Source organism: Chrysoperla carnea, chromosome 4 (genome assembly GCF_905475395.1).
Source record: "Chrysoperla carnea chromosome 4, inChrCarn1.1, whole genome shotgun sequence".
Taxonomy (NCBI): Eukaryota; Metazoa; Arthropoda; class Insecta; order Neuroptera; family Chrysopidae; genus Chrysoperla; species Chrysoperla carnea.
In genome coordinates this window covers 7,669,593-7,687,787 of record NC_058340.1, presented here as the reverse complement: position 1 = coordinate 7,687,787, position 18,195 = coordinate 7,669,593, and the positions used below count along the sequence as shown (strand labels likewise).

General features: G+C 29.9%; 2 protein-coding genes across 2 annotated transcripts in view; both read right to left on the bottom strand.

Moving 5' to 3' along the window:
* Positions 1-1,025: 1,025 nt before the first annotated feature.
* On the bottom strand, positions 1,026-6,656 carry LOC123298030 (mitochondrial proton/calcium exchanger protein). The gene is made up of 3 exons (XM_044879901.1): positions 6,478-6,656; positions 2,543-4,512; positions 1,026-1,408 (listed from the first exon to the last, which is right to left on the bottom strand). Exons 1-3 carry the CDS (start codon positions 6,548-6,550, stop codon positions 1,133-1,135), a joined length of 2,319 nt encoding a protein of 772 aa, XP_044735836.1. The 5' UTR covers positions 6,551-6,656; the 3' UTR covers positions 1,026-1,132.
* A 7,156-nt stretch (positions 6,657-13,812) lies between these two features.
* Positions 13,813-18,195, bottom strand: part of LOC123298266 (probable JmjC domain-containing histone demethylation protein 2C) — a 551,586-nt gene continuing 547,203 nt past the window's right edge. Inside the window, exons 13-16 of the mRNA XM_044880227.1 lie at positions 18,018-18,168; positions 17,618-17,748; positions 16,699-17,550; positions 13,813-16,244 (exon numbers count right to left, since the gene is read on the bottom strand). Of these exons, the coding sequence (XP_044736162.1) occupies positions 15,012-16,244; positions 16,699-17,550; positions 17,618-17,748; positions 18,018-18,168 (2,367 nt within the window). The 3' untranslated portion in view covers positions 13,813-15,011. The remainder of the gene's footprint in view (positions 16,245-16,698; positions 17,551-17,617; positions 17,749-18,017; positions 18,169-18,195) is intronic.

Below are 18,195 nucleotides of genomic sequence, written 5' to 3'. Positions count from 1 at the left end.
AGTTTTGTCCCAAGTTTGTAACGCTTAAAAATATTGATGCTATGAAAAAAATTTTGGTTTAGGTGTTCATAGAATCACCTAATTATCCCATTTCCGTATGTCTGTCTGTCTGTCGAAAACGAAAAGAGATTTCAAGATGAAATTTTTACAGTGTGCTTAAGACGTAAAAAGTGAAGTCGAGTTCGTAAATGAGCAACATATGTCAATTGGGTCTTGGGTCCGTAGGACCCATCTTGTAAACCGTTAGAAATAGAACAAATGTTTAAATGTAAAAAATGTTCCTTATAAAAAAATAAACAACTTTTGGTTGAAACATTTTCTTGTAAACATCACTGTTTACCCACGAGGGTGCTAATTAGGTGAAAATTTTGTAGTATGTATGAATATGGGAATATCAGTTATAAAAGGTCTTCATGCTTTGAACAAACCATAGACATGGAGAATGCACTGTTTCCTATCCAAATGTGAAGTAAATACGAGTAGAAATGTGTGAGAGGCAAAATGATCGATCAGTCAGTAGTATAACCAGTACTATAGGCCTCATGGTCACTTTATCTCGAGTGGTAAATTTTATGAGGAAATTGTTTAGTCCATTTTCTATGTCTATGTAACAAATTAGTTGAAAATTTTATGTTAGTGTCTTCAAGTCTATTAGTTACTAGTAGGCGCCTAAGGATGAAAACAATTGAAGTGGCCAAAAATGATTTGAATTTTTAAAATAATTTTTTATTTTACATTTTTTACAATAATGTATTTAATAAAAACATACAACAGCACCTTATATTTTTCTTTTTTTAAATATGCATTATGTAATAAACTAAACACTTTCGCCACAAACATACATTAATTAATTCCAATTCATTTTTTTAAATAATTATTATAGCTTTGCAATCATATATAACAAATTTATAACTTTGAAAACGAATAACGTTTTTTTTTTTTTGTTTAAATAAAAAAAAACAAAATATAGAAAAATATTGACAATCTGGTAAATATACACATTTTATATATATAAATAACTGTCATAAAAATTTAAAAAAAAATTAACTAAAAAAAAAATTACCTAATGGAAATTATAAACAGCAGCGCAGCGCTGAATAAGTTTTGTTATGTTTATTTTTTTAAATTTTGTTTAAATTGATTTAGTAGGAGAATCTTTTGAGGATTGTTTTGGATCCAAAGTTATAGGTGGTGTTATATTCGATTGTAGAACAGAATCGGTCTTTGTAGTTTTATCTGATACTTGGTTTTGTGTACTTTGACTAAGTTTGAGTTCTTTATCTTTGTGCAAAGCTTTCTCAATTTTATCTTCTACTTCTAATAATTCTTCCTTATCAATTAATTCGATTAATTCGTCTATTTGTTTTGGGCTTAATTGTACATCTTCTTTGCCAATGGCTTCAATCACCTGAAAAACATAAAAAATTATTAACAAAATTAAAAAGAATATTTTTTTGGTGTTAAATTTTTCTATTTATACTCAAGAAATTAATTATTGTCTAGACTCAAGATAATACAATCGTAGCTAGGTCTGAATCCTTTAATTTTTATTCATAAAAAAAATTATTTAAAAAATAAAAAAACCTGACTGAGTCCAGCAGTTTACATTGCGCGCCTTTAACAGTTGGCACTCATTAAAATCTACACCGGCTCGAATTTTCCCAATAATGTGTCCCGAGTGTTAGGCGCTATGTAAACTGCTAGACTTTTTTTTTCTTTTCAGTTTATATTTAACTCAGTTGGGTTTTTTGAGTTTTTCCACACGTTTGATCTCTAGTGTGCCACATAGGAACACACATACATTCTTTTCCACAATATGGCATCTGGTGGTAGCTATATTAAATTTTCATTACTGCCATATCTTCAGTAGCACTCACAAGGTAAAGACAAAACGATTGACGTCAGAATCATCAAAATTGGCCGACACGTTTGGTCTCTAGTGTGCCACATAGGAGCACACATACATTCTTTTTCACCATATGGCGTCTAGTGGTTGCCATATTGAATTTTCATTACTGCCATATCTTTAGTAGCACTCGCTAGTTTAAGACAAATCGATTGACGTAAGAATCAACAAAACCGACCGACGCGTTTGGCCTCTAGTGTGCCACATAGGAACAGACATAGACTGATAAACACATTACCACTCCTTTACTTTGCATTGCTCAGTCAGGTAAAAACAGGCATGTTGACCAAATATTTTTATCATTTCAGGTGAAAAAGTCTCACTGCACGGGCAGAAAAGTGAAGTTGGTTTTTGAAAATCTTTAGAAGTACGCAAAATATGCACGTTTAAAATTCCTAATTAAACAAAGAGGAAGATGTAAGTTGGTGACGTCATTATCCTATATCACCAAAGAGATACATATAAAACTTTTTTTTGTTAAAAGGAGATGGGCAACAATCTTTGAATGCTTACAATTCTTCCTTTTTTAATCAATTTTAATTTCACTTTCAAAGTTTGTCATGGTAAAATTTTTATCGGTAATATGGTAAATTCGATATCAGGCAACTATCGTATTGCAAATTATAATCAAATTACCTTGAGAACATCTTCAACTTTAATAGAACCATCTCGATCGTCATCTATTTTACCTAGTACTCGTTCAATAAGATCTAATCGAGCATTATCAGGATCGTTTGTAATTTTTCGAATAGCCGCCATTAATTCATCGATTTGAACTAATTGGTCACTAATCACTGGCTCTTCGACAGCAGCAATTGCCTGTGGTTGTTTTAAATCTTCTTTTATTTGTGATTCTTTTTTCTCTAATTGATTAAGAACTTTATCCAGTTTATTAATCATATTATTCACTTTATTATATAGTCGTTTAGCCCCTTTCGATTCTTTTATATCACTTTTTGGACTCGTAGATGTTGCCATTGTAACTTCTTTCAGTTCTTTAACGTCCTCTTTATAATCAGCCATTTCTTCTTTCAAATCTTCAATTTCTTCCTTTTCAATGATTAATTTTTTCTTCTCTTTTCCAATTTGATCTAAAGCATCCTCCAATACTTCAAAATCTTTATTTGTACAAGAAATATTTGGAGCATTATCTGTTAATTCATCAGCTTTTGTGCTTAATATTGGTGCAGGATCTTTAAGAATTTCTTGAGCTTCTTGAGCTTTCCTCTTCTCTATTTCTAAAATTTCTTTTCTTTCTTCTTTCATTTTTCGTTCTTCCTCCTTTATTAATTCTAATTTAACTTTATTGTCAATTTTACCTTCTTTTTCACCAATCGCTGCTTTAGTTTGTGTTATTATATTTTCTGGTAAAGTACAAATGGTAGTTTTTAATTGATCGCCTGGTGGTACAGTTTCTGGTAGCATTAATGCTCTAGTCAATAATAATAAAGATGGTGGAACTTTATGATTTAAACTAAGATCTATCCACTGTCTTAATTGTTTTCGAAGTGCTTCTTCCGACATCCCGTAAGCACGCATTCCACGAGCTTTGCATGCTTGTTGAATTTCTGATAAAGAGAGCGATTCAATTCCCTCTCTTTGGATAATTTTATCATCAGCTGCTAAGTTTCGCAATTTCATTCGTAATTGATATCGAAGAAAACTTGACGGACCTAATGTTTGAACTTCAACTACACGACAAAGGGCAATTAATTGAGAACGATCTAATGTATCTAAAGTGATTTCATCTTCGAAAACTTTTAAATACTTTAGAATTTCTTCGTTGCTAACAACTGCGCCTGTTGTTCGAACTTTATGAAACCATTCCGTAAATTCTTTAGCAGATTGTGACATGCGGTCTTTATTTTGAACAGCCATACAATCTAATGTTTCTTGTAAAAATTTTGCCATTTCAAGTTTAACTTTCAATGAACTTCTCATTTTAGTATCAATATCTTTGGCGGTTTGAAAAGTTGATGGTAACATTCCCGGGAAAAATTTTAAGAATATAGGTAATGTAAATTCTAAAAATGGTACTATAATAAACACAGAAAATGGTACAAGTCGAAATATATCTCCAACGGTTCGTACTAACATACGATGCTCTCTTCGAGTTAACGGTTTACCTCGAAGAAGTCTTATACATAGAGCTGTTGATAATCTAACATCAATGAATAATAATCTGAAGCCATTGTAGTAATGCACAACTTCTTCCCAAACAATTGTTCGCCACTTCTTCTTCACTTGTGTTGATGGTGTCTTATCACTGATTTCTTTTGCTTGTTCTTTAATTGCCTTTACTGTTTCTTCTACTTTGGAAGAAGGCTTTAATGGATCTTTATCTAATACTATAGCCGTAAGTGAAAAATTTCGAGTTGTAAGAGATGAATTTAAAAATGGATTTGCAAGTAGAGGAACGCCACAATGTGATTGTGAGTACGGCTTAGCATAGTTAGATACATTTTTTATACCTTTATTTGTCACATTATTCCATCTTTGTTTCTGGTCACAAGATCCACTTGCAATATAAGCGAAAGCATATCCATTTGAATAATATTTTTCCAAATTTAAGTTAAATTGATTACGTAATACATGATTTTTCTCATCTGAAAATATTAATTAAATTAATTCCCATATCAAAAAAAAAAAAAAATTTAATAAAATATTCCCATACTTAGCCTAATCGAATTAGAATTTGACCCGAAAAAAATTAATAGTAGCAATTTTCCTTCGGAAATCGTTGGAGGCTCACTGGCAATCTACATTTCGGTTTTCGGGATTCCAACCCTGTTGTGTCATCCGCTATCTTGAATTTGAAAGCGACTTTTTGTTATTGAATAACTCGTTTATTTTCAATTTTACACGAAAATGGTGATTATCAAAGTTGTTTGGAATTAAATTTGATAGGATTTTGGTGGTCCTTATTAATTTTTCCCTAGGATAGACATTTTTCGATTAAGAATTTTTTCGAAAAGACGGGGTGAATTTTTGTTTATTGAATAATTCGTTTATTTTTAATTTTACACGGGAAATAGATATTAGCAAAGTTATTTGAAATTTAATTTCCTACAATTTTGGTCATCATCAATTTTCGATCCTAGACCAAAAAATTGATAAGGACCAAAATTTTAGGAATTTGAATTCCAAACAATTTTGCTAATGACAATTTTTCGTCTAAAATTGAAACGAGTTATTCAATTAACAAAAATTCACCCTCAAATTCAAGCTAGTGGATGACGCAACCCTGTTACGTCATCCACTAGCCAAAAAACCGAAATGAAGACTATCTTTGAGCCCCCCTCCCCAGCGACTTCCGACGGGAAATTGCTGTTATTAATTTTCCCTTTGTCGACCCTTCTTTTGATCTAATTCGACTGGCGTAACTCCAAATTCTAACAAAGGAATTATAATTATATATAATAAACTCATCTTAGTCAAAAAAAAGCGTCCAACATTGGAATCTAACGGAATAAGCTGAATATTTTTACAAACTTTTATTTTGTTAGTACAAACGTTGTCGATAGTACACATATGGTCGCACAAATCAATTTTTTGAGAATATCTTGTTTCCTTTGTATTCAATCGTATTTACATTTATGATTATAAAACGGTTCAACGTGTAAAAAAACGTTTCAAATGTAATTAGTAGAGAATTTTATCTACAACAACTTTTATAATAAATGTAAATACGATTGAAGGCAAAACAAACGAGTTATTCTCAAAAATTGATTTTTTGCTACCTTTGAGCTTGAGTAAATAAAGGTTTGTACAAGTATTCAGTTTATTCCGTTAGATTCCGTTGATAAAACCTTATTCTTTCATTTAAAAAAATTATTTTAAAATTATTTACACAAATCTGAAATGTTTTATTTGCTTAAAATTAATATGAAAAAAAGATTAAATTTTTATTGATGTGAAATTTTCCGACAAAATATATGTTATTTGTTGATTTCTAGTACTACTATCTAGTTTTTTCTGGTTCTACCAATCTCATAAGTTTTTTTATTTGGCTTAAATCCCAATAAATTCTGTACTAGGTATAGATTATCATTTCCCTTTGACAAAAATTTGCAGTTTATAAGATATAAAAGATTATTTAGAAGTTAATGGTCGGTGCAAAGTTTGAAATCATTTCTACTTAATCAGTTTTACCTTCATAATGCAATTACAAAATTTTACAAAAACTTTAGTTCGCAATCACATGATAAAACGATAATTGGGTAAAATCAATTAGTCATGACCTATTTATGTCCTAAATAATAATTTGTATATTTATCAATTTTCATAATACCTTATCTTAATTGATAATAAATAAACAAAATTTTCCAACAAAGAAAAAGGTAATGGAAAGTTTTAGAAACATTTTATATGTTTACTATTTTAATTTGCAATATTTTTGCCAAAATTTCCTGAACTTTAGATATATTATATATCAATATTTCTATAGTTTTAAAAATATTAAATTTTCCTATTTCTATGAAAATGAATGTCATCACCAACATAAATAAAACACGTGAAAATGGATGGAAAAATTACTTACATAAGTTAAAAGAAAATAATTAAAAACTTACATTTAATAGCTCTGAGATTAGCACTTAATTTGATAAAATTTGATGACTTTGAATTTCCGAAAAGGGAGTGCATTTTGTTTTTTTTTTACTTTTGATTTTTAGTACCATTTAGTATATTAAACGATATATTTTAGATGTCCATCAAAAATACCGATTTGCATACTGAAGTAATGTACAAGTGCTTATCATTTGTTTATATACATTAAGAAATTGTAACCGGTTGAAAGCAAAATGTATGAAATGACAGATAATAAATTTTAAAGATTATTCCAATGATTTTTGGACTTAGAATGTTAAATGTATAACATCGTATATGAATTTTTATTGTATAAATTATAAATTATCTTCAAATTTTTATTAATTATTTTATTTAAAAGTTGGTATTACTGTCAAATGTTACATGAATTTTCAACATGAAATTATTAATTCCATCATATTTTTTTTTTTAATATTTCACATTTAAAAGTATTTGATACATTTTGCCGAAAAAAATTTCATTGGATTATGTTTAAGAGATTAAATATGAATGTTTTAATTTTTTTTTACAGCATGAATCAAAATTTTAATAGCTTTCAAACAGTGCCATCTATTGTTGTGACCACGGATTTAAAAGAAAAAAAAAAATTATTTTAAATTATTGATGAATATTTTTTCTGATTTTCTTCAAGAAGAAACAGAAATATTTTTGATTAGGAAGTTTTTATAATTTACAATAATGTTACAAGTTATGCTTTATAATTTATTTTTTCATCAAAGTTTTGTGTTTTACGCCATCCCATTGTTCGATATATGGACTAAATTAAACGCGGTTCTTTTGAATATAATTTCAAAATATTTTCTTTTCATAATTTTTTAAAGTATATTAAAAATGATTGTTGTATTGTTTCTATTATTATTTATTTATTATTCGGTTAAATTTAAAACAAATTCAAATCTCCTTGGAAAATTGCTATTGTTCTTGAATTGTGTATTAAGAAATAATTAATTAAAAATATATCCTTAATTTCCACACACACATAACTGATATTCCCATATAATACATACTATAAAATTTGACCCTAATTTGCGCCCTCGCGAGTAGGTGTTGGCTCATAGCAACAATATACTTATGAAGGTTTAGGATATCTCAAAAATAAATTATTATACATATCATTTTTTGTTGGGCATGAAAAAATTTATTGATTATGAAATACATGACATTTTTTTATGTTTTTAATGAATTGTCTCAATCATTTTGCATGTTTTTTTGACATTTATCTAAAACAAAGAAAATTTGTGAAAACGTAATATAATAAATCTAATAACTATATAAGTCTAAGGTATTTCAGAATCCATAGCACTATTAGTAAATTTTCTTCCAAGGAAATGGAGCTATTGCTTCTGTACCGACGATAGAATTTTGTCGATCCTACACCTAGCTACTAGATGTTAAAAATGACTGTAGCCGTTCAAAATTTTTTTAATATTCTTTCACCAGTTTAAATAAAAAAGTATTTTTAGCCTGACGCTTAGTATTTGAGGAAATAAATCATAAATTTCTGTAAGAAGTACGCACATACATTCGGAGTATGTTCTTACGCACGTACGTTCATATGTACGAAGTATGTTCATACATACGAATGGCGTACCATGCGTACGAACTACATGCTTACTCACGTATTTTATCTGATTTAAAAATTCCTCCCAAATTTTGTAAGTCTGCTGAATTCCGCAACAATTTTGAATGTTTTATTTTTAGGATTTTTATATTTAACATTTTACAACCATAAATTTTAACTGTCCACCGGCCTCGCCATCTGGCTGGCAACGAACTTTGCGTCAATTATACATTAAATGATTGATTGTCTGGTATCAAATTAATATCGTGACTTTGCTATGTCGATACTTATCTATTCAAGTTATAGTCTTACCAATTGTTTAGTGTTGTTTTCAGCGGTCGTCTTTTTCGCCATCTATAAAATCATATGAAAATATTATTTGCATATAAGAATTCTAAATAATTTCACAAACTAAAATTTTGGAATAATATTTTACCCTTTACGACATGCATGCGTTTAAACTAAAATTTTTAATATAGACCCGAACCCAGAAATCATCTAGAACAAGGGCCGATCTTGCATTATTAGATCGTGGGACAACACGCTTTGTGTTAAATGATCAATACATACGTACCTACTCCATTTTTCAAGCTCTTCAAATTCAAAAAACTCACTGGATTGATCAGATATTATATTATACAATAAGGGAAAAAATTACGCCAAAGTAATCCTCAAATTACTTTCAAGCGGTTCATGATAAAGAGCTGAAATTTATATGATATTAAGGTACGTGAAGATAATCACGTTGACCACTGTTTCCTTAAATAAAATTCCCTTAATTTTCCAGGGTATTTAGTTAAATAATTCAAAAGTTCCTTATGCTAAATTATTATTTTTAAATTACTTTGAACGAAAATGGAATGAAAATTTTACAAATAACGAACAGGGACAATCGTAATATTAAATATGACCAGAAATATTACAATCCAATGCATCATTTTTTTAAAAATAATTCGTATAGAAAAAAAAATTATAAAAATTTTTGTATAACTTGGTTTCGAAACTTCCTCCCACCATAATAATACGGATCGTTTAGCGCAATTAATTTTTTGTTACATTAAGAGAAAATAAGGAAACTGCAAACACACCAGAGGAGGTTTATAGTAAATAACCGGCGTGTAACGTAAAAAGTTTATCTTTTTCCTTGAACCGTGTGAAAGTAATTTAAGGATTAAATTCACCTTTGGTACTAGGGACGACCCGTTCCCCTGCTAAAAGTGAGTATCCAATGTAATAAGCTGCATTGTATTCTTTGCCAAATTAGATAATTTATATAGAAAATGAATAATTTGATATACATTAATTATCTTGTAGCTACCATTGTAAACCAAGTCATGAATGTCGGCCCCTGAATGTCATACTAGATCAATTATTGAATCGAGTAATTAGATAATAATTACATGATGTAAATGTTGTAAAAATACATTTTAATCAAATTTATTTACCATCTTCAGCGTTTCTTGCTGCATTTTTTTTATACTCCATTATTGCAGAAGCACCTAAAATTGACCAAATTGCCAAAATCCAACCCATTATCGAAGAATGGTAGCCTGTATAATGTAAATATTGTAATAATGTAAAAACACCTTTACTGCAACTAGGATAAAGCTACAACAAGAGACTAAAATTGTGTTTGAGCAGGCGTTGAATAGATATTTAAAAACCATAGCAACTTAAGATAGATAATTCTGTCCTAAAAACTTTTTAAATATCTATCAAATAAATATAGTCAAGTAAATGAATTGCCAAAAGCAGAGAGCAAATCGACTAGAGCGATCGCGTTGTCGTCTTCTTGGCTTACCATTCTTTCTCGACTGAGTAGAAATCTTCCGGTTTACCGTAGCGTGTGTGTGCTCTAGCCTGCACAGGTATACCGTTACGTATATGCCCTGCCTTATGCATAATCTGCCTGTCTTGCGATCTCTATAAAAGAAAATATGAAATCCGTATAAAGATTGGTTTTAGATTTTGATATAAAATGGTTTCACACCGTTTTCAGTAATTGTCCAAGAGGTCATACATAAAATTACGTCTTACAATTTTCAAGATTCTTTTACCCCCCCTCTTTATTACGCTTCTTTATTAATCCCTCCTCTTGCCGTGATTTCACATTGTGGTATTGACCGCTATGTTTATGTGTTTTTTTAAATTTTATAAATTTCACTTTTTACTAAGGATGTAGAGTGCCGGGGAAATTTTGGATAAAGGCTTGATTTTTTTATATGAAGTTGGACTAGCATTTCCAGAGGCTGAGTGCATCTTCATCATGCATATACCATGCACTACACCAGCCTATCGCAAATATTAATTATATTAATTTTTGTTCTGACGGCGGGAATCAAACCCGCTACCCTAGGAAATACCGCGAACGGAATTGGTTAGATCTTAACCAACTGAGCTACTAGGGTTGACTAAGTTGGGCTAAGTCTTAATTAATTCTGAAAATTTAAGAGGGGTTTGCCCGATTATTTAAATAAATAAATGACTTCAAAAGAAGGCATATTTAACATGGGTTTTATGGTAAAACGGTAAATGGATAATATGTTTTCACAAATTTCTCCATTACTACCTTCGGTGAAAATTTAAAAAAAAAAAACTATTTAAATTAAAATCTTAATAAATTATTTATTGAAAACAAAAAAAACCCGATGTGTCCGAAAAATTAAGGATGTATGAGCACGGTAGTGGGGACACATATATTTTCAATTTTGAACCTTAAAATATAAGACGAACAGTAAGAATAAAATTTTTCGATACCTAGAGTAATTTTCAAAATATCGAAAATTGGAAATTTCGTTTAATTATTTAGCTTTCGATATTTCAAAAACCAAGGCAGATATCGAAAATTTTTATTCTTATTTATCGTCTACATTCATGAAGTACATAACAAAATTCATCATCAAAGTTGAAATTAAGGTACAAATAATTTCAATCACAAGTCTAAACTTACCTTGGCGCTCGTACTACCTTAATGTACTGTTTGAATTGAAAAATATACTTATTAAAGATTTTATTTTATGAGGTCATAATGTCTACAACCTTCTTCTCCCATAACGTAAAGTATATAACATGTATCGTGTATAATTTCCACCCCGAATTCACCTGTAAAATCAAAAGAGGAGTACAATACGTAAGCGTATTAAAAAAAAGTAAAACAAACACTTTTTTAATTATAAACATTTTCTTATTCAAACTTATATTCTTACATATACACAGTACAAAAAAATTATATTTGTCTTTTTTGAAGACAAGAAAACATACATGTGTAAGATATATAATATAGTATAGGTACTGTACAAAAGACTCTGGTTTTAAAGTTAAAACTGTACAATAATCACTGCGTTAAGCAAATAAATAAAGTCCTTTTTTAATGTTTTTTTCTTAGCTTTTTTTAAACAACGTTTTATGTGATTTTATCAATAATATACATATATATATGAACATGAGAAAAAAAGTTTTCATTTTTATTTTATCATTAATCTGGCAAATACTAGGTTTTTTTATTTTATTTTTAATGTTTTTTTTTATTATTTATTTATTTTTTATCTTATTTTTTATTTTATACATAAAATAACCCAATGAAATAGCAATTCTGTATTTATATCGTCTCAAAAAACAAAAAAAACTACGAAGAATATATCCGCTAGAATAATTATGCATTAATGGAAATTATTACAATTATAATTATGAAAAAATCGTTGTATGCTCACGAAGAACCGAGATCATTTACCACTAGAGTACTACTTTTATATACGGGCACGGGGGATAACAAACTTTCATTCTGTCGTATTAACAGACTAAAATCAACATAAAAAAAGCCCCCGTTTATTTTTTTAAATTTCTTTTCATACACTAAATTGGCACTTTGAATGAAATAGCACTTGTTTGCAGTTCCATTACAAGTTAATTTTTTTTTTACTTATTAAGTAATTTTATTTTGTAAGTAATTATGTTGCGTTGTGTTTGTTTTAAATTTAATTTGTTTAAATATTAATTTAATTAAAATGTCTCAGAATTTGTTAAATATTTAATAATAGTTTTATTTAGTTATAATACACAGGCACAGTGATACTGAAAAGACAACATTGATTGTTAAGTGTATATATATATAATATTTATATATTTTTTTTGTTAAGGATAAGTGTGTGTGTTGGATTACTTGATGGATCTTGTGGACCAAGTGTGTATATGAAAAATCGTTTTTCCGGAAAATTATTTTAGATCCTCATTACTAATATGATTGGAACAAGCAAAATTACAAAACATTTCGAGAAAATTTGTATACAAAGAATTATTAGGTCAAAAATTGAAACGAAAGTATAAATACGTCGTTGATCTATTGTTTCAAAAAAACATTTTTGATTCATTAGTTTACGCTGCGCGAATGTGCTACTTCAAATTGAATACATATTCATTTTTATATTTACAATAAGTAGTCAATCCGCGCCAAAACGTGTATATCGATCAATAAAAATAAAAAATCGATTGCATATTATAACCACTTTTTTCAGATTTGCTGACCATACGCATAGGCGCATGTTCTATGTGCTAAACTAGTGTAGCCTCATGAACCCATATAACAAGGATTTGAAACTCGAGTAGAGAGGGTAGCAGGAAAAAAGACGTCTTTTTGGGCGAGGTCTAGTCCTCGGTCCTTGCGTACTTTGTACTGTGCATCAGACTGTCTTTTGTTTTCAATCAATTGAAAGTGATTGAAAACAATTTCAATTGTGTTAACATTGCGCTGTAAATAGTACGGAACGACCGATGACTAGACCTCGCTCAAACAGGCGCCGTAAATTCTGCCATGGGCGCTCATAACTCAGCATTGAAGTTTCACGTCTTTGTTATATGAGTTTGTGAGCGTCGCCTTTAATAAAATTTCATCAAAGCATGCGCCTTTAATAATGAATCGGTTGTATTGGAATTATAAACTTTACTGTGTCACAGTATCAATACTATGACTATGCATACTTGCGTTCAATAAAAACGCGATACAATCTATATATCAGATATCAGTATCTGGATGAGATATATTTTTTGTTTGCTCGGTAATAAACATTTTTTAATGTGTGTAGTGTCAAAAAATATATCTGATATTTAGATAGCGTCGAGTTGAACGTAAGAATACGTGTTTAGTCTTAACGATACAAATATATGAATCTATTTGAAGCATGTAGCAACATTTCCAATATCACTTATTCATTTTGGGTCTAGTAGATCGATCTAACAAGGTGGCTAAATATATAATCATCCAAATTTTTATTTATATTAAATTCAGATAAGATTCAAAAGAAGTACACATGATTAGTTAATTTCTTGTTCCAAACATCTGTATATAAATGAGTTACATCAAAGAAAAACGATTCATATTCAAAATATATAACATGGATAGATTTTTGATGATACATTTTTAAACTAACTGCTAAAACATTGTTTTGAACAACTGACTCGTGTGATCATCAAAAAACAACAAAACAAAAATGTATGACATGTGAAGAATACAGCTTTGTTTAATTTAAAAAAAACAAACAAAAATGGTTACTTGCCATCAAGTGTACTAGTCAACTACTAACAGGAAGATAAACCGTGCAATTTCAGCCAACTTTTACACTGCATTGCTACTTTTTACATACACTTTTATATAGTTTTACTGTACAATATCATTTTTTCTTCTAGCATTCATCTCATAATAATATTTACAAAAAGAAAAAAAACATTTTTTATTTATATAAGTAAATAACTTCATTCAACTTAATTATTATTAATTAATTAATTACAACATTTGTTTTCATACATCATTAAGAGGAGTTAGATACATACATATATATTTATATATATGTATATATATACATAGCGCAGTCGTCTTGGACCAAATATCTTTACAACACTGGAAAAAAACGTATCCAGCTGAAAATTTAATTTTAGGTAGTTTTTATTTTTAATATGTCAAATTTGATCCTTGAATTCTCACAGTATTTCTCCGATATACAGGTTGGAAGGGAAGGTCGGTGTTCAAAATAAACCAATTTTTTTTAGTTAATTAATTTGCCAAATGAAGGTTAAAAAATAGAAAAGAGTAATTTTCTATCAAATTGTTCCGAAAATGTTTGTAGGTTCTAGTTTTTTACTCAATCATTTGTTCAATACTTGGGCACAAAAAACTCCGCTTCTTTTCAGTACTAATTGAATAAGAAAAAAGAAAAAGGAACATTGAACCATTCTTAAATAGTTATTTACGATACTAGTGAGATAACAGTATTATTAACGTTCGCAAGTGAGTTTTTCATAATCGCAGAAGTACGTTAATAAAGCGTTATCACACGTATATCATACAAAACTTTATCTACGCCTCTAAAATGTGAAAATAAACGATAATTATTATTTAAAATTTGTTATAGTTTATTGAGAAAAATAGAATCCTTCGAACTCATTTTGTTCGTGTTGTATGTCACAAATTTATTTTTCTTTCTCCATTGTAAAGTTTGGAAATAAAACAATTGGTCATTGGACAGAAATATTGAAAAATAAAATATTGATTTGTTTGAACTTTGACTTTCTTCCCTACTTACTAAATATCGCTTAAATAAATTGAGAAAATTCAAGAAATAAATTCTACATACCCAAAACCACCATCATCCAAATTTTCTACTAATTTACATTTTTGGACAGGTCATACATACCAGGACGACTGTACTAATAGATGTATTTTCGCTTTTAATCAGGGGGAGGGTGTATAATTAGTCACTATATATACTTGTGTGGTTTATTTAAAATGCCGCCACACATAATGGCATTAGAATTATTTTAACATTATCACACACTAAACACTAGTTTTTTTTACAACACACACTGTTCCCAAAAAAAAACAAAAATGTTTTGTATCAGTCTGATTTGGTTATCACAAAGAGAGAAAGATATTTAAAAAAATTGTTTTTATGTATTTCCACTGCTTTCTTTATTATTTTCAGCTGTATCAGCACTAATTGGACTACCAGCGGATGAATTTGTATCACTACTTGAGCCGCTAACACCAGTTGCCGTAGCATCACCAGCCCCACTAGTTAAATTATTACCACTACCACTAATGTCTGAGGTTTCAGTTTTACACCGTGGAGTGTCCAGCATACCACTTAACACTGACAATGAATCTTTAACTGCATGATAAATAATATTTTTGATTTGTAACTTATCTTCATGATTAGTATGAGTGTCAGATAGTGCACGGAATTCTTGTGTTAGATGGAAACAATGTGATACATTCTCTGGCGACACAAAATCTTCAGCAACTTTTATACAATTATGTAAGTTCCGAACTTGATGTGGAGCACCTGCTGGAATAAACACAGCATCACCTAAACATTGCACAATTGCATAACCTTCAACGTTATATTCTTTATATAATCGCTCTCGTAACGGACCATCTAAGTAACAACTTTGATCGTGGATAGGATCATGATGGGGTTCTAATCGTGCCCCACGTTCTATTGCAACTTTATTTAATAAATCACGTATTTTATCAGCATCACGAGCATGATATATATGCCATAATGCACCAGGTAATTCACCTTTATCACGTACTCGCCTTCGTGTTAATATATCGCAACCAGCTTCATCAATAGCACGAAAAGCTTCTTTAATGTGTTCCTCGTTATCACCATCTTTTGGAATACCAACATAAACCATGACATTAACCGCATCGGATACATCAAGATGTAAATTTGTTGTACCTTTTGTTGGATGTAATGCTGATCCATAAGCGTTGTACATTTTTGGTCCTAAATCAGGTCGAACGAAACATTCGGGTAGTCGACTCGCTAAATTTAATCGACCAGTTCGATGTGTATACTCTGATAATGGTAATACTTTCATTAAATCAGTGTAGCGTGTGGGTAACATTTCAGCAAAATCTTCACCAGGTGGCCAATCTTTTAATTTTAATAACATTGGATTTCCTCGTTCATCTTTCAGTCGTTTTGAAAAATGTTCAAAACCTTCCCAAAATTTACGCATTGGTTGATTAGGAACAAGATTTCCTGTCATACAATTAATTAAATCATTTTTGTCGTCACCAAAATCACGAGCGAATGCATCTGGATGCCATAATTCTTTATTTAGATTTTTTGTTACATCACTTACAATTACCGGTTGTCCACGTTTCCATTGATCCTTTAAAATAAATTAAATGTTAATATAAAATCCAGTTAAAATAAAGAAACAATTTAAGAAACTTCCAGCATAGCTTAAAATAATCATACCAGAGATATGGATGGGGTCAAGTGTCTCTAACAGTGATATACATTTTATTTTATTTTAATTAGTTTCGGTTAAAGGTGATTAATTTGGGAATAAATTCTTAAAATTTATTTTTAATGCATAAGCGATTAACAGATAGTGAATTTCACTGAAATTAAAAGATTGGAAAAGTTGTTTAGAAAATTGATGCTGACCAACATTTAGAAAGGTACAACATAGAAAAGCTTCCAATCTCTTAAAATTTATTTGTACGTAAGAAGTAATAGCATCCATACTTAGCAATCTACTTTTTTAAACTTTTAAACACTTAAATTTTAAATTGAAGAATATTTTAGGTGGACTATTTAAAAAACATTGTGCAACTTACTTGAAATATTTTATAATTTTTAGCATTGTTGGCATCTGTTAGTCTCAATAATTTTCCATCACAGAGCCAAGAATGTGGAACATCTGGATACATTTCTCGACTTTCAGTTAACGTCATTATTCGAACAGCCACCGGTTCTCGACCTTTTTCATCCCACTTGTATCGCCTGACGTAATGTTTCAATTCAACACCCATTTCTTTCATAATTTTTCGCTCCTCGTCGGGTAATGCATCTTCAACGACCATTGAAATAACATCATCCAATGAATTCGAATTCTTGTTGGACTTGTTCACCGCAGCAGGAGATGACGCACGGCTACCATTCGTTTTGTGAGATGGACGTATGAGTAACTCTCGGAGGGTTGAAAAGTTGCCATCTTTTTCATCATCGGAATCACCAAATCCCATGGACCCATCTGAGCTGGTTGTACTTTTCTTGTCCTCGTTCGATAAAGCTACATGAGCAAGCCATGATAAAGATGAATTTTGTTGATTCTCTTGTTTAATATTAGCACCATTAACTATACCTTTATCATCTTCGATTTTCTCCTGTTTGATACCATTCGTTTCTCCTTTGATTATACTCTTGATTGCATCCTTCGATGCACCATTTGCAAATTTAGTACGAACTTCTTTACTTAACGGACACTCGCAATACTGAGGAATGTTCCATAATTCACGTGCCTCATGAACTCTACGACCAAGTTTAACCAATGAATCGCCAGCAATGATTTGGGTTAACATTAGTTTTTCTTGTTCGTGAGCTTGACGATTTGTACATAACAACCATGAAAAATCATCACGATCCTTTCCAGATTCTCCCCATATTTTTATTGAACCATTTTTACGACCCTAAAAAATTAAAGAAAAACTTTAGTTTACTAATCGGAACTACTAAAAATTTTATTTAAAATTATACCTTATAACAATCTAAACAAACAACGAAGCCACACTTTCCACAAGCCCAATGGAAATTAAATAAGGTAGTTTCACAAACATCACACATTTCTCGCACACCCTGTACCACTCGTTTCCAGGCAATTGTCTTATCTGTAAATTAAAAGAATAATATTTAATTATTAATTTAGAATATTTATTTAACAAATTTAAGAAGTACTTTTAATTTTTTCGCAGAAATATATTGTATTCTTTTCAACCACGGAAATTGTGAAATTTTGAATTTTTCTATTAGAATAGTACCTAAATTTTTTTATCTTAAGGAATTTTGACACCCAATCGACCGAATTGTCGACTTGCGCTCTAAGATCCGTATTGTTTCATATTGTTAATTACCGTTTTGGAAAATGAGAAAAACTCACCATCTGACATATGCTCCGCATGGGCATCTTTTTCTTGACCTAATAAATCGCAAAATTGATCTCCAACTGATCTTAACAAGAATCGTGACATATCTTGATCTAAATCCGCTGGTGGAGAATCTGCCATTGGAAGCCATAATTTTAAATCATCCTAATGAAAGTTAATTAAAAAAAATTA

What these genes read in the sequence shown, in the direction of transcription:
- LOC123298030 (XM_044879901.1), bottom strand. Translation starts at nt 6,550, where the DNA reads ATGCACTCCCTTTTCGGAAATTCAAAGTCATCAAATTTTATCAAATTA. An exon ending in TAATCTCAGAGCTATTAAAT is followed by an intron (nt 4,513 to 6,477) that starts GTAAGTTTTTAA and finishes TAATATTTTCAG; the next exon opens with ATGAGAAAAATCATGTATTA. An exon ending in AAGTTGAAGATGTTCTCAAG is followed by an intron (nt 1,409 to 2,542) that starts GTAATTTGATTA and finishes TATGTTTTTCAG; the next exon opens with GTGATTGAAGCCATTGGCAA.